The 17,736-nt window shown below is 33.7% G+C and overlaps 2 protein-coding genes and 1 pseudogene across 2 annotated transcripts in view; 2 read left to right on the top strand and 1 right to left on the bottom strand.

Moving 5' to 3' along the window:
- The window catches only part of SLC25A12 (solute carrier family 25 (aspartate/glutamate carrier), member 12), a 259,334-nt gene that overhangs the window by 101,092 nt on the left and 140,506 nt on the right, over window positions 1–17,736 (top strand). The gene's annotated exons all lie outside the window — the stretch shown is intronic.
- The window catches only part of HAT1 (histone acetyltransferase 1), a 51,241-nt gene that overhangs the window by 463 nt on the left and 33,042 nt on the right, over window positions 1–17,736 (bottom strand). The window contains exons 9-10 of the mRNA XM_008576588.1: window positions 9,044–9,195; window positions 6,496–6,612 (exon numbers count right to left, since the gene is read on the bottom strand). Of these exons, the coding sequence (XP_008574810.1) occupies window positions 6,496–6,612; window positions 9,044–9,195 (269 nt within the window). The remainder of the gene's footprint in view (window positions 1–6,495; window positions 6,613–9,043; window positions 9,196–17,736) is intronic.
- On the top strand, window positions 2,999–3,418 carry LOC103593572 (annotated as a pseudogene).

The following is a 17,736-nucleotide window of genomic DNA, read 5'->3' as shown; positions in this document are numbered from 1 at the left end:
ATTATTTGTTAGACTAAGAAAGCAAATATTTTTCATTATGTTCTTACAATTTTAAGTCTCCAATGTGAAAAATAAGCGTAGTAAGGGCTGAGCCTGTGGCGCACTTGGGAGAGTGCGGTGCTGGGAGCGCAGTAGCACTCCCGCCGCGGGTTCGGATCCTATATAGGGATGGCCGGTGCGATGCACTCACTGGCTGAGCGCAGTGCGGCCAGTCACAAAAAGGACAAAAAAAAAGCGTAGTAAAAACATGCCCACAATGTCCTAGTTTTTTTCTTAAGGAAGCTTAAACATAATGTTAACCATGAAATGATGGTAAATATAGATATGTGATTAGCAATACCCTCCAAAGCACAGTAAAGAGCTCAGGTCAGTGTAGACATATTAACTGAAGAAAGACAACTGAAATTAAGTGCTATTATTATTAATTTCATTATTCAATCATTACCCAACTACATTAATTTTTAATTCCAAGTTGGCATTTTCCTGCCAGTATGCTCATTTCTAGGTTTCCTTACCCAGCAATGTATCTGTTGACCACATACTAATTTTAACATAAACTGTTGGAAAGTTTCAGAAAGATAAATGAAAAACTGTAATACTTAAAGAAAATATATTAACTAGCATTTATTGAGTCTCTACTAAGTTCTAGACATACATTATCTTACTAAGCCCTCCCCATTTTACTGAGGACACTGCTATGCTCAGGAGTTTGCAATAGGGAGCTCGTAACAACTTTTACGCAGGACACTGTGTCAGAAGAATACTGTGTCAGCGATATTCAGGATAAGATTGGAGGACTGAGCTAGCAGCTACTGCTGTAGTTCAAGCCAGAGATGATGAAAGGCTATATTAAGTCAGTAGCAGCAGAGATGGAAGGAACATGGCAGATTTAGGGGAGGAAGTATTGATTGGGTTTTGTGGAGAAGGAAGAATGAAGAATAACTCCAAGATTCCTGTTTAGATGCAACACTGCAATATATGAAACCTTCGTATGTTTTAGATGAACTGATCTCGATTATCATATCAATTCTCTCTTTTATTAGAGCATAAAATAAAGAGTTGACATTACACAAACATTAGAAATCTCATATATATTAACTCATATAATCCTAACAACTTTATGAGATATGCATTAAATGGAGAAGAAGGGGAAAAAACAATAAAGGAGTTAACTTGCCCAAGCTCATAGAGCTAATAGGCAGAGAGGCCAGGATTTAAACCCTAACGGTCAGGCTGGGAGTCTGTATTCTTAGTTCTTGTGTCAAATTGCCTTTCAAGAGACAATTAAAGAACAAAACACTGAAAAACAATACCTTAAACCCACCCTAAAGACTATAAGTGTTCCTTAAAAGGAACCCTAATAATTTTGGAATATTAAGCAAATGTGTCATGATTACCACTATAAAAGCTCAAAAATTTAGCTAAATTTATAATCAAACACATCTCTAAAACAAGGTACAATAAAGTGCTGGCAATAAGCCTTTACTGAAATAAGCTATCTGACACTACAAAAAAAATTAGGTTGGTTCTGGGTCTAACTTGGAGCAGCTAAGTAAATGAGGTTGCTACTACTATAATCAGAAAGGAAGAGTAAAACTTCACTACTATAAGTAGTCCCATTTAAGCAGTGCTTCTCAAACATGAATGTGCATACAGATCACCTGGAGAACTTGTTAAAATGCATATTCTGATTCAATAGGTGTGGGATAGGGCCTGAGATTCTACACTTCTAACAAGCTCTCAGGTGATGTTAAATGTTGCTTGATCTACTGCCTACTTTGAATATTAGTTCTAGAGAAATGTGAAAATTCAAATATATTGCTCCTAAGGCCTGCAAGAACAGTATATTCCTTACTCTCCAATCCTGTAGATGACAAATGCTTTGTTTATACTGTAAAAATTATTTTTTCTGCCAAGAGTCATGACTACACTACATAAGAGTATTTAACTTATGAAAACAGTTGAGGAAATAAAGCGTAATGCATTAGGAAATTATTGTGGTGTGTAAAAGGAATATAAGCTATTTTTCTAAATTGCTACCCAGTTATAACATTTATTAAATAATCAATCCCCATTGCTTGAAAATGCCTTCAATAACATTAAATTCTTATATATTAATAGAACATCATATTAAATTCTTAAATATTTCTAGACTGTCAATTCTGTCCCAAATTACCTATAAAATGAATCATGTGCCAATAACATACTATTTTAAATTATGCTGTTCTTAAATCTCTCTGTGAGAGCTTACTTCCCCAGTTTCTCTCTACCCTTCTTACCACCTTCAATTTCTTCATTATTTTTTTTCAGACACGTCAGAATTAATCTCTACTATAATTTTTATTGGCATAGCTGTAAATCTGTGAATTAAATTAAGAGCTCTAAGTACCAAGAAATAAAAAATACTTGTAACAGCTTTATGGAAAAAACCCAAAACTATATGTAAGTTCCACATGAGCATTTAAGGTACAGTTCAATTAAAAAAAAATAACTAATTTGAGGTATTTGTTTTATTAACCTTTAATATTCCTTAAACTGTACATATTTTGCTTTGTATATATACAATGTATTACAAATGAATTTTATTAAGAATATGTAAAAGAAGAACTTAAAAACTTAATTCTTTCGTAGGTTAGGGCTGTTGATAATGTTCAATTAATGCAGATGAATTAATTAAAGATGGTATTAATGTCAATTTATTTATATTAACATTTGGCTTGAATATAAATTTATTTCCAGAAAACAATCCTTTCTTCTTGCCTAAGTTGTTTCACAGGTTTCAAGAAGGCTCACAAATATAATCTCAAAAATGCCACCACTTCTGAGGTCTCCTTAATTTCCATCTGCTGACTTAGTACTTTCATGAAGTACAAAGATAAGGTTCTTTTGTAAGAATTTAAAAATAATAATGGTGTTGAGGCATATGAATTCCAGACTTTTCAAAAGGCATCTTTAAAAACATGTACACTGGAAGCTGCTTGGGTCGTGAGGGTTTTGTTTGTCTCGGAAGATTCTTCAAGCAATTACTATGTCAGCCGACACAGATGTTTCCCTTTCTTCATATGATGAAGATCAGGGATCCAAATTTATCCGAAAAGCTAAAGAAACACCATTTGTCCCCATTGGAATGGCAGGCTTTGCAGCAATTGTTGCATATGGATTATATAAATTGAAGAAAAGGGGAGATACTAAAATGTCCATTCATCTGATCCATATGCGTGTGGCAGCCCAAGGCTTTGTTGTGGGAGCAATGACTGTTGGTATGGGTTATTCCATGTATCGGGAATTCTGGGCAAAACCTAAACCTTAGAAGAGGAGATGCAGTCTTGGTCTTGTTGGAGGAGCTTGCTTTAGTTAGACATCTCATTATTTAGGTTACACATTTATGTTGGAAATAAATTATCTGATTGGGCTCAGACAAAAAAAAAATAATAAAAATAAATAAATAAAAACATGTACACTGTATTGTACTTACTTCCTGTTCAATTCCTCACTAGGCATTTCCATTTTATAGAAGAGAAACCTAACACTCAGATGTTAATAACTTGTCCATAGTCATACAATTAGTAAAAGATAGAAGCAGACCTCAAAACCAGGTTTCTTGATTTTAAATCCAATGATATTATAACGATGATTCTAAATTTTATATTTGCAAACCGATCATGAATTAAAATATGCCCATGAAACAATACAAAAGTCAGTGCTAAAACCAAGCAGCTGTATCAGCTTTTCTTTTTTAGCCAAATTGTTTAGATTTATCTTTTTTGAACACCTGAAAATTTCTTCTGTATTAGATATGGAGTCTCTTTTTGTGCCTTTTAAAAAATGATTCTAGGTAATACAGGCTGTTTTTCCTTCTTTATTGGAAGTTATTCAAATGAATTATCAGTGTTCAAAGAACTTTTAAAGTAAGGTAAAAGTATTTCCATTTTCTACCCAAACATTCTTAGAGGGAGAGAAACTATGTTAACCTAAATCTGTTTAAGCAGATATGTAAACCTCATCCCTCAAATCAAGGCAATACAGAATTGGTGGATTTTGCTATCAATAAATAAATTGTTTCATATCTCTCTAATAATTTAGTGACAATTAAAATTATTATTTCTTTTCATAAAATATGTTAAAAGTAAAAATGTAAATTTTATACTCCAAACTTTCGCCAATAGGCATACATTTTAAAGACCTAAAAAGCATTCTAAACCATACTCAATATTAAGCAAACTTAATTTATTCTTAAAATAGAATTTTGCATTTGAGAATGCTGTGGTAAGAAAACTACATGAATATCCACTTAGAATGACAAATTGAAGAAAATCATTTGCATACATTCAACAGGGAAATTTTATCGCTCCTTCCATTCCTTTGAGACTAGTTCTAAATTATAAAATTTAACTTATTTCTAGGTTTTCCCAAACTCTATGGTAGGTTTCCTATCCAAAGCATTATGTTATCAACCAAAAGTTGAAGAGGGAGACCCTAGAACTTTCTTGGTTTTCTCAATGCAATTAATATCTAAACTTATTAGATATAATATCACATATCTAATATTATAAATAATATATATTGAATATGTACATTGAATATATTAATAACAAATATATCTAATAATATATATCTGATATTATATATAAATAAATAATAATATATATGTTTATATAAATATAACAACTAAACTTATTCAAATTTACATCACTAATAGGGTTTGAACAAAGATCTGAAGAATTTGTAATCTCTGTGTGAGCTTTAGTGAAAAGATGCTGATACCCATTTTGGCTGTTAAGAATCTGAAGAGTTTAATAACCAGTTTCTGACTTTCTTTCAGACAGGTGAACTGGATGGACAGGTGAGGGTACTTAATAATATAAAAAATCATTATAATTCTGTATGAGTAGAAAATACTTGCTTTTATTAACTACAGAAATTCCCATTATTTGGCATAACTTTGTGACTACTATTTATACTTAGAATCTCTACCATTTCTTGCTATATAAAATGTCACATAAATATCTGAAATACATAATTCAGTAAATTACTTTACTTTGCTAAAGGTTTTGATATTCTTAAATGTCATCATCTATTTATATTGTTCTCTATGCCCAAATTTCATCATAAACAAATTTTCTAGCTAACAAATGAAATGTTATTTAAGGATCAAAACCTTCAGAAAATACTATTTCAACCTATTTTCTAATGTTTCTGAATTGATAACAAAGAATAAAATGCTACTATGGACAATTTTTGAGGAGGCCATTATAATTTATTACAATCTGTTATATGCAGATGGTCATCCATAAAACAGAAAATCTACTGAACTGCTTAATGAAATGACACTACAAAGAACTATACATCTATATATGAATTCAATATAAAATGATTTATAGTCATAGGAAAATAATAATTACTTTTATATTCAGGATGTAATATTTTATATTCAAATGTAATATGTGACATAATTAGAATGACATATTAGAAAACAGAGTTGCACTGCAAAGTGACAAGATGCTATACGGGAAAAGAGTTGGAATTCAGCAAGGAGTAGTGTGATCCAATAAACCATCAACATTCAAAACACCAGCCCTATAAAGCAGAATCTACGGCAAATAAAACTTGAACTTTCTTTGAATTCATGTAGAAAACCAGAACTATGTACACTTGATATATTAATTATTCATTAATTATTTAGTTTACTTTCTCAAATTTTAAGATAGATTCAACTTGGTCATTTATGGTCCCAGCTATTATGCTATACATAATTATATTATGAGCCTACAGGAATAGTGTATACAGAGGTAGCAACTACATGTTAGGTGCTCAATAATTCTTTATTGAATAAATTAATAAATATTTTCCCCAATAACTTGCTGCCAGCTGCAACTCGATAGCAAATGCTCACTCACACAAGTTGGCATGAACAATATCCAATGACCAAATAATGATAAGGCCAAACCTGATCTAGGAGGGAAAATTTTTGCATTAGGAGGAAAATATGGGAGATGAAAAAGAAGTGTGAAAAAAGAGCAAGAAGAATGTTTTTTAAAAAAGGAGGAAGTAAACAATACTAAGTTGAAATTTCAGCTATGGTAAAGTATAGAAGTTATATATGACAACCAAGCCTATTTTTAGAAAGAAGAGAGCAAAAGCAAAGAGAATATATATGACACATGGGAAGACAAGAAACTTGGGAAAAACAAACAAGATAATTTAACAAATTATCTAACAGGGAAGAGTTGGGCATTCAGATTTTTAAAAGATGTATACAAACAAAAGAAAAAACTAACCATGGTAGACTATCCTTGGGATTAGTTTTATGAAAAACGTTTATAGCTTATGTTGGAAAAGTATGAGTGAAAACTTTTATAACTGTAAGAATATTTTTACTTTTGTAAAAGTTAACAAAATGATTTGGACTCTCCCATACACTGGCATTTGCTAGCTTTTCTTCTCTGTTTTAAACAGTGACAAGAATACAGTGTTTAAGATTCTTAGAAGTCCTACCTTATAGGGGCTAATTAGTCTTCTTTTAATATCCAGTCTATAGTTTCTGTATTGTTCAGCATCACTCATGTTGGTTACCAGTAGCCGAAGAATTTCATAAACCCGTCTAGCATGTTGCTGATAAATGAAATAAAAGAAAAATGTGAACATTTTCAAATTATAAAATAGTGATACTTTCCTTAAAGAACACAGGACACATTTACTGTCTAGCATGGGCAAGAATTTGTGCTAGATACCAGAGGAAAAGCAATGAAAGACAGTCTCTGCCCTCAGAGGACTAGTAGTCTAACAGGTAACACAAGTGATTGGGGTATGGTTAATTTAATAATGAAAATATCCATAAGGTAAGGTAGCAGAGCCTGAGAATGTGGGAAATGTTTGAATAGGATTCCTGGGCGAATAAAACTGGAGCTGAATCTTAAAGGGAGGGGAGTATGCCATTCTAGAAACGGGGGGGGGCGGGGGGGCACTGTGTATGTATGTGTGCATATGTGTGTGCACACGTGCATACACACAGAACAGAGCAGCTTGACACTGCTGGTGCAAAAAATAAAAAGAAAGGAGTAAAAGTGCAGTGAGGATGGAGCCTATATATTGAGTTAAAGAGCTGGACTTTAACCTAGTAAGTGGCAGATTTTAAATGGGAGAGTAAGCAATGTGCATAAATTTGAGTTTTAAGTAAATCACTTTCAGCTACATAGAAATGGCAGCAAAAAGAGGAACAGAGAGAAAAACTAAGAAGGTAAGCTACTGAATAAGGCAAAAAATGATAAGGGCATGAACTTATCATTCTTAGCACAAGTAAGAATAGTAAGGGGTCAAGAATTCTAGAAATATGTAAGAGGAAAAATTCACTGGGAGGAAGGTGTGAAATGACAGTGAGTTTTCACAGTCTAGGGGAAATTTAGGAGGCAGCAGAATATATAAATCTGAAGAAAACTCTAGTCTAAGGATGATGATTTAAGCAATATCAGCATATAAGTAAGAGTTAAAACCACAAGGTTGGTTAAGATCACCTGGGGAAAGCTTACAAGTGGTTAAGATGGAAGGGATCAGAACCTTGTAGTACAGTGATAGTTAAGGGCAGACAGAAGACAGAGAAAAATGGTCAAAGAAATATCAGGAAAATCAGAAAGTTTTGGTTTTGGCCAAAGGAGTACCATAGTTTTTCTTTTGTGTTGTTACATAACATTTGGGTGGAAGTAGGCTATAAGTGGGTTGGGAAGATGATATTTGAACTTCCTGGAAGTGACACCTGAGTTGAACCTGAAAAAATGAGTACTATCTGGCCAGGCAATAGAAGAAGGGGGTATTCTGGGTAACGGGAATAGTATATGTAAAGGGACACAGAAGGAAGAAAGATGTGGCATAGGTTGGGGAATGGCAAGAGGATCAGTATAGCCAGAGCATGTAGGAAAGTGGTAGGGAGCTAAAGTTAAGCAAGGCAGGCAGGGTCCAGATTATGATGGGCTCTGTGCGCCCCTACATAGGAGTTTGAATTCTTTTTTTTTTTTTTTTAACATAATTTTAAAAAATAATAATATGTTTATGTTCCCTTACTTTTTCTTTTTTTGGCAGCTGGCAGATACAGGGATCAAACCCTGGGCCTTGGTGTTATCAGCACCTCTAACCAACTGAGCTAACCTGACAGTCCTCTCTGTCTTTTAAAAGCTGAACTATTAAATAAATTCTCATTAACGAATACACGTTTAATACAGCCTGGAGATATAAATTACTTCTAAAATATATTTTATCTTAAAGCCAAGAAATCATTAAGATGGAAACTTTCAATTCAAATTGAGTTGTTTGTTGAAGATGACCATCAATCTTTTGGTTATATAGTTTGGGAGCTTAGGGGGGAAATCTTGCTTGGAGATTTGGATGAAATCTCCCAGGTAGAATAAGTAGAATGAGAAGAAATGAGAACTTATAAAGAACTTTGGGGAAGAGTTACATACAAGGAGCACAGAGAAAAGTAAAGGCCAGTGAAAGTAACCTAAGAAAGATGATCACAATAGTAGGTGGAAAGTCAGGAACTGTAGTGCCTTAAAAGCCAAGGGAGGGTAGTCAATAATATCAAACACTAGTTGTTCTTATTGTAGTACCCTTCATCCCACGTATTTTCATAATCCAAATCCCACCCATTCTTCAAGGTTTAGGTCAACTGGCATCCTTCCCATGAAATACCCTCTGATTCCCTTGCTTACATAAACATAATAAACTCCCTTCTGTGAACTCCCATATTATTTTTTCTGTACCTGTCTTTAGAGATTTAAACAAATATATAGAAGTGTGTAAAATGAAAGTTATGTTTTACTCCAACTCCTCTCCCCACCAATATTGTCTCCAGGGGTATAACTACTTTATAGTAAAAACATTTTTTAAAAGTCACAGAGTGAGTGATGGAGCTAGAATTGCCCTAAGTCACAGAGTGAGTGGTGGAGCTAGATTTGAACCCAGGCAATCTGGCTTCACAGCCTGTACTCTTAACCACTGTTATTTCTCACACATGTATTCTTAATGTCCTTACAATGTTTTAGTTAAATACCTTATTTATTTTGAACTTCTGTTGTGCCTCTATCGCCATATCTTCACTGAATCCTTGCATTAGCTTTTCCCGGGAAAAACAGGGCAAATCTTGACAAAGCTTCACAAGCACAAAGTCTCTTAATTTCACATAGCTTTTGGATGGATCTTCCGCTAAAAAATAAAGCAGAACAACATTTCCCTTACCCAACATAATTTCTTGATCATTTGCAAGCTCAATATACATGCTAGGCTAGAAAGGCAAATACTCTTAAAGGTAAATTACATATCCAAAATTTACAATGTGAAAGGATTTATTCCTTATAAATCAAACAACAGAACTATTACCTTTGCCAAATAAAACTACAGGTGCAATCCTTTTACAATTCATACTATTTGTGAAATGAGAGCTATCCATTTTGATGTTTTTCTTTTTTTTTTCAATATCCAAAGCTTTTTGACTGATATGTTATCACATGCATCTTGGTTTTAATTCCAATTAAAGTGGATGTATAAATGAGAGATTCAAGTTTGGATAAGCAATTCTAACTGCAAACATTTTTTGAAACCTAAGGGCTGCAAAGCTCAATTTTAACTCCTTTACTTAATCCCATAAATTATAAAGTCTGCTATATTCCTTTCACCCAATTAAAAAAAATGCTTCCCTTTACAAAAGCAAACCATTTTTACTTTGAAAATCAAATGGAACATGATTTTGGTCCTTTCCTTATTGCTTCTGAATATCACAGATCTTCCTTTTATGTTTGTCTGTTATCTATATCAGACTAAGCAGTGGACAAGGAAAACATCAGAACATTATGGGCAGAAAGAATACTGCATAGAAAAGATGAGTTTGAGTCCCAGTTCTGTCATTCATAGATGTAGGACCTGTAGTGAGTCACCTCACTTCTCTGAGTCTCATTTCCTGATCATCAGAGTGGTTGAAATAAACCATGTTATAAGCCTGAGCTACATCATAGATCATAAGACAATATGGTTAGGATATCAACTCCTTAAATTGATCCCATGCAGTTCCTACCAAAATCCTAGCTGGCTTTTGTTGTTGCAAAAATTGACAAACTCATCCTCAAATTCATATTGAGATGCAAGGAACCCAGAATAGCCAAAACAATCTTTTTTTTTTTTTTTTTTTGACAATCTTGAAGAAGAACAAAAGTTGGAGGATTCATACTTCCTGATTTCAAAACTTACTTCAAAGCTACAGTAATCAAGACAGGGTGGCAATGGCAAAAGGGTAGACATGTACATCAATGGAATTGAATTGAGAGTCCAGAAATAAATCCATATATTTATGGTCAATTAATTTTTGAGAAGGGTGCCAAGACAATACAACTGGATATCCACAAGCAAAAGAATGAAGTTGGATCCCTCTTTCCTCACACCATATACAAAAATTAACTCAAAATGGATCATAGACCTAAAAGTAAGAGGTAATATTATAAAACTCTTAGAAGAAAACAGGAGTAAATCTTCGAGACCTTTGGTTAGGCAATATTTTCTTAGATAATGAGACCAAAAGTACAACTGGAAAAAAAAATAGATAAATTAGGCTACATCAAAATTTAAAACTTTTGTGTTTCAAATGATACCATGAAGAAAATGAAAAGACAACCCACATTTGGGAGAAAATATCTGCATATCATATATCTAATTAGGGACTTGGATCCAGACTATAAAAAACTTTTATAATTTGGTAAGAAAAAGAAAACCCAACTAAGAAATGGGTGAAGGATCTAAATAAACATTTCTCAAGAAGATACACACATGGACAATAAGCACATGGAAAAATGCACAACACCACTAGCTAAAGGGAAATGCAAATCAAAACCACAATGAGACACCATTTCACATCAACTAGGATGGCTACAATTGAAAAGACAATATGAAGTATTGATGAAGATGTGGAGAAATTGAAACCCTGATATACTGCTGATGGAAAGGTAAAATGGTGCAGCCACTTTGAAAAATAGTCCAGTGGTTCCTCAAAAGGTTAAACACTGTTACCAGATTTCCCACCATTTCCTCTCTTAGGTATATACCCAGGAGATATGAAAACATAGGTCTACATAAAAACTTGCACACAAATGTTCATAGTAGCATTATTTATAAGAGCCAAAAAAAGAAGACAACCCAAATATCTATCAACCAATGAATGGATAAACAAAATGTAATATATCCACAAAATGGAATATCATTTGGCAACAAAAAGAAATGAAGTTACAAGGACAAACCCTGAAAACATTATGCTGGGTAAAAGAAGACAGTCATATATTGTATGATTCTAATGTCCAGAATAGGCAAATCTATACAGACAGAAAGTAGATTAGTAGTTGCCTAGGAATGAGAGTTGGGGCAGGGGGAGGAGTGTCTACTAATGGGGATAGAGTTTCTTTTTGAGGGAAAAGAATATTCTAAAATTAGATTATGGTATTGTAAATATCATGAAAAAATTAATTGTACATTTTAAATGAGTGAATTGTGTGATATGTTAATTATATATAAATAAGGCTGTTTTTTAAAAAAAGTGTGAGATGGTAATATTATTTTACTATGGCTTTAAAGTAATAAGAATTGAAATTCTGTCACTGTATCAGTTTGATATAAAATTATGATCTGTTAAGAATGATGAAATCACTAAAACAAAATGCCGAAATACAGACATACAGAGAAAATCATCAAGTAAACAAACACCCCCAGATTAAAAAACAACAAAGCAATTAAAATAGTTCACTAGAAAATATTATTTAACACAAAAGAAGGCATTAAAGGAGAAACAAAAGAACAAAAAGAAATGTGACATATAGAAAACAAACAGTAAAATGGAAGGCATAATTCCAAGCACAGCAATACTTATATTAAATGTAAATGTTTTAAACACTTCAATCAAAAGGCAGAGATTGTCAGACTGGATTTTAAAAGATCCAACTACAGGTTGAGTACCCCAATCCAAAAACTTGAAATCCTAAATGCTCCATAATCTGTAACTTTTTGAGCACCAACATGATGCTCAACATGATTGGATTTGGGATGCTCGACTAGTATGTATTCTGCAAATATTCCAAACTCCAAAAAAAATCCTAAATCTGAAACACTACTGGTCCCAAGCATTTCAAATAAGGGATACTCAACCTGTATATGCTATCTGCAAGAAAAATATTTCAGATTCCAAAGGCAGATACACTGAAAGTCTAAGGGAGGAAAAAGATATACCATGCAAACAATATGAGGCTATATAAATATCAAACAAAACAGAGTTTAAGATAAAAATACTATTTACAAAAAGGCATATTTTATAATGACAAAAGGTTAATTCAGTAGGAAGATATTATAATTATAAACATATACACAACTAACAACAGAGTCCCAAAATACATAATGTAAAAACTGACAGAATTAAAGAGAGAAATAGATAAGTCAACAAAAATGGATGGAAATTTCAGTACTGCACCCTCAATAATGGATAGAACAACTAGACAGAAAGTCAGCAAAGATACAGAAGACCTGAACAGCACTATCAACCAACTTGACCTAACTGATATTTATATTCCTGATATATTATATTCCACCCCAAAACAGCAAAATACACAATTTTTTTTTTTTTTGGAGGCTGCACATCCTTTTCAAATTCACACAGAACAATCTCCAAGATAAACCACATGTTAGGCAAGGGATCAACAAACTATGGCCCATGGGCCAATGTCACCCATGGCTTGTTTGTGTATGGCATGTGAGCTAAGAATGGTTTCTACAGGGTTGTATAAAAACGAACAACCTACACTAAAAATATGACTCCACATGGCTTGCAAAGCATAAAATATTTACTATCTAGCCCTTTAAAAAGAAAAGTTTGCAGACACTTAAGCATGTCCAGAAAACAAAACTCCATAAATGAAAAAGGACTGAAATCATATAAAAATATGTTCTCTAACAACATGAAATTAAATTAGAAATCAATGACCGAAGGAAATTTGGAAATGCACAAATATTTGGAAATTAACAACACATTTCTAAATAACTCATGAATCAAAAAATAAATCACAAGAGAAATCAGAAAATATTTTGAACTGAATAAAAATGAAAGCAAAATTTATAAAAATGTATGTGATGCAGCTAAAGCAGTGCACCTATTTATATATAAATGTATATTATGTATAAATATATATCTATATGTTTAAATGTCTATATTAAAAAAGAAAACATCAAATCAGTAACCTAAGCTTCAGTCTTAATTAGAAAAGAGCAAATTAAATCCAAAGCAAGAAAAAGCAAAAAAATGATGAAAGAATGGAAATCAATGAAATAGAAAGCAGAAAAATAGAAAGGTTCATATAAACCCACAGTTGGGTCTTTGAAGAGATAATGAATTGACAAACCTTCAGCTAGAGTGACTGTGGGGAAAAAAAAGGAAGACACAAATTACCAAAATCAGCCATGAAACAAGGAACATCACTACCAACTTTACAGAAATTAGAAAGACACAAATTACCAGAATGACTCAGGAAGTAACAGAATAAAGATACTGAATTACTAACTAAAAATTTTTTCACAAAGAAAAGTCCATGGCCAGATGGCTTTACTGGGTAAATTCTATCAAAGATTAAAAAAGAAATAATGACAAGCCTTCACAAACTATTACGGAAAATAGAGGAGGAAACATTTCCCAACTCATTCTGTGAGGCCAGAGTTACCCTGATACCAAGGACCTACGATGAAAACTACAAAACAATATCCCTCATGAATGTAGATGCAAATGTCCTCAACAGAATATTAGGAAGGCAAATCCAGCAACATATAAAATAAATATATACCAGGACCAAATGGGATTTATACTAGAAATGCAAGGTTGGTATAACATGCAAAACAATCAATTAATGTAACACACCATATTAACAGAATAAATGAGAAAAACCACACGATCATCTCAATAGACACAGAAAAAAACAACTGACAAAATCCAACACCAATTCATGATAAAAACTCTCAGCAACCTAGGAATAGAAGGGAGCTTCCTCAGTTTGACAGTGGGCATTTAGGATATGAGGGCAATCTGGCTGTGATATCTGTTACCCCACTGATTGCCAGGGTTCATAGTGGGCAGCAATAAAAAACCTACAGCCAACATCACCCATAATAATAGTGAGAGACAAAATGCTTCCCCCTCTGAGACTGAGAGCAAAGCACAGATTTCTGCTCTCACCATTTCTAGTAAGCATTATATTGCAGGTTCTCAGCTATGCAATCGGGCAAGAAATAAAATGCATCCAATTGTAAAGGAAGAAGTAAAAATGTCTTTATTTGCAGGCAACATAATTCTGTATGTAGAAAATCCTAACCAAAAACTACTATAACTAATGAGCAAATTCAGCAAGGGGGCAGAATAGAAGATCAATGTATAAAAACCAATTATATTTCTATCTACTAAAACAATCAATAATCCAAAAACAAAATTAAGAAAATGATCCCATTCACAATAACATTAAAAAAATTTACAAATAAATTTAACAAAAGCAGTGCAAATCTTGTACACTGAAAACTACAACACTGCTGACAAAAATTTTAAAAGATCTAAACAAATGAAGACATTTTGTGTTAATGTATTAGAGGACTCCAAATGGTTAATATAGCAAATTGATTACAAATTCAATGCAATTCCTATTAAAATTCAAGAGTCTTATTTATTTTTTGCAGAAATTGGTGAGCTGATCCTAAAATTTTTATGTAAATGCAGGGGACCTTGTACAACTAAAACAATTTTGAAAAAACAAAACAAAACAAAAAAACCCAAAGTTGGAGGACTTTCACTTCCAATTTCAAAACTCAATATAAAGGTCGAAGTACTACAGTTGCCAGGGCCTCTGTGTCTGAGAGGAAAGAGAGAAGGAGTCCCAAAGGCAGTACAAGGGCCCCAAGGAGACTGATGCACAGCTCCAGGCTGAAAAGTAGGCCAGAGAAGAAGAGGAACAAGGAGAAGAGAGTGAAGATGGGGCTGCTGGTGACCCCCAAAAGAAATCTTTAGCCTCAAATGAAGATGACTGCCAGCAAAACATGGAAGGGCTCATCATCAAAAACCCCAACCAGGTGGGAGAGACAACCAGAAAGATCACACGATTGGACATGGACAAGCCAAAGGAGCTTTCAAGGAGAGAACAAAAAGACATTGAGAAGAGAAAGCAAAAGAGCATTACATGAAATTGCATTTAGCTGGGAAGACACAACAGGCCAAGGCCAACCTCGCTGGGCTGGTGATTATCTGGAAATAGCAACAGGAGGCCACCAAGAAGAAAGAAGAGAGGGAAAAAAAAGATGCAATTTATCAGGAAATGTAGTCACTTTCCCTGAATAAGCAAGCATGGCTTATAGGAGGAGATACCAGGGAACTAGGCCATGTTGCCAAGACCTCTACCATGTCTTGCCCACCCTACCTATGCCCTGGCACCACTGTTGCAGCCCTGCATAGCTAGGAGACCCCACGGCCCGGCGTTTCTTCATCTGGGCACAGAAATCTTTTGGGGGGAAGGTGGGAGAGGCTGGGGGGAGGGGGCAGCTGCTGTCTCTGAGACAGAAAGATGCAGACAGCATTCCATATGTAACCATTTTTTTGAGTGTTTTTTTGCTGTTTTTAAAATTTAGAATCCTTGTTGGGGGGAAGGAAGGGCTACCTAGGAGGTGGGGTAAGAAGAGCTTCCGTTTGTTAGGTAGATTGCACATTAGAGGGTGGATGTGCTAGGGATCAGCTGCTGATGAGTTTGTGACATCCAGCCCATTGGTGTTGCTTGGGTTCTCAGGGCTGTCCTCTGGGAGTCTGTACCCGTGTCCCTGAGGGTCATGGCTTATCCCCAGCCAGTTCACTCTGACTGAGGCATCCCTTCTCTACTCTTCCCTGTCCCATTCCCACCCACCTGGCCAGGGCCAGTGCCCATTTTTAACCCTACCCATCAATCATCTCAAGAAACCTGTTTACTCTGTAGTATCCAGGCAAAACATACTCCACAAATTCAACTTTTGTATTTGGCAGATTAAACTTGACATTATCACTTAAAAGGCAACAACAAAACTCCATATAAAGTTACAGTAATCTAATCAAGACAGTATGGTACCGGCATCAGGATAGACATATAGATCATTAGAGAGTCCAGAAATAAACTCTCACATTTATGGTCAACTGATTTTCAACAAAGGTACCAAGGTAATTCAATGAGGAAAGATCCCCTTTTCAACAAATGGTGCTGAGACAACTGGATATCCACATCTAAAAGATAAATTTAGATACCTCATACCATACACAACAATTAACTCAAAATGGATCAAAGACTTCAATGGAGACTGGGTGAGGGGATGGGAACTGACTGCAAATGGACATGAGGGATCATTTTACAGTGACGGAAATGTTCTAAAACAAGACTGTGATGAGGGTTGCAGATTTACTAAACCTTGCTAAATCATAAAAATAAGTGAATTTTATGGTATCGAAATTATAACTCAATAGTTGTTTTAATTAAAAACTCTAAGTGACAAACTCTTAAGCAAGCCCCTCTTTACAAAAAACTTTTAAAAGTACCACTAAAAACTTTTAAACTTTTAAAGTACTAATAGACAAGGCACAGCTTATCCAATGTCAGTTCTTCCAAGTACACCTACCTCCTAAAAAGAACTGCATTGCTAGTATTTATTTAAAATAAAATTTAGTATGAGTGAAACTTAAGTAACTTTTATACCCTCAGAAAAGTTCAGAAAAAAGGTATCAAAGGAAAATGAATCAGTTGAGAGAATCTAAAAAAGTCTTGCCACATTCTAACCTGAAATTTTCACATAAATCAAAACAGCATACAAAAAAATTTCCATTTAGTTTTATAAGTCATTATAAACTGATAATATTTTGTTTGCAGCTTAATTTAAGGAGCCAAGTTACAACTCAATCTTTAAGCTCTTGAAAAATGCCAGCCTGAAATGAACTTAAAATGATAACACTCAATGATTTGTGACATCCTCCCTTTGGTTCTATGCTACAAAAAGATAAGCAATACATTTAAAGATAAAATTTGCTTGGATATAAATCTACAGTGATATGTAGGATCAAAAACTGAATTTCTTCCAAATTAAATACATATAACAACATATGTGTCCTCTATCATTTTTTTAAAAGCCTTTCCATATTAATGATCTATATTGGAGAAAAATCACACTCTAAAAAAGAGAAATGGGATGATAGCACAAATCATAAAAGTTTAAAAAAATTCACATCTAATATTCTAAAAAGCTATATAACATATACCAGAAGCTTTTAATATACTACTGATAGATTAATAATACTGATAAATATTCCAGCCCAGGATCAATTTCTATTGCTAAATGCAACTGTTCAGAATTCTGGAGGAAACAAATCATTGATTTTATTTATAAGGTAACAAAACTGATGTATTCAGATGCTATCTACCTTGAGACTGACATCCTCAAAAGGAAGATGGTACATAATATAAAGAATCGTCTGCCAGTATTTTACCTTAAAACTGAATGCTTAAAAAAAAAAGGGTGGCCAAACACCTATCCAATGGAAGTAAGATATAACTTAGGCTACTGATAGTAAATTTTAATTAACATCTGGCTATATGTCAAGTAAGCAAAAGTTCATTTAATATAAAGAATATCCTGGATTGCAAATGGAGGATCCAGAGCCTGCTAAAGATGCACAATGTT

This window comes from Galeopterus variegatus, unplaced genomic scaffold, assembly GCF_000696425.1.
Source record: "Galeopterus variegatus unplaced genomic scaffold, G_variegatus-3.0.2 Scaffold1370, whole genome shotgun sequence".
In the NCBI taxonomy this organism is placed as follows: Eukaryota; Metazoa; Chordata; class Mammalia; order Dermoptera; family Cynocephalidae; genus Galeopterus; species Galeopterus variegatus.
The sequence above is the reverse complement of the archived record's forward strand: the minus strand, read 5'-3'. Positions and strand labels throughout refer to the sequence as shown.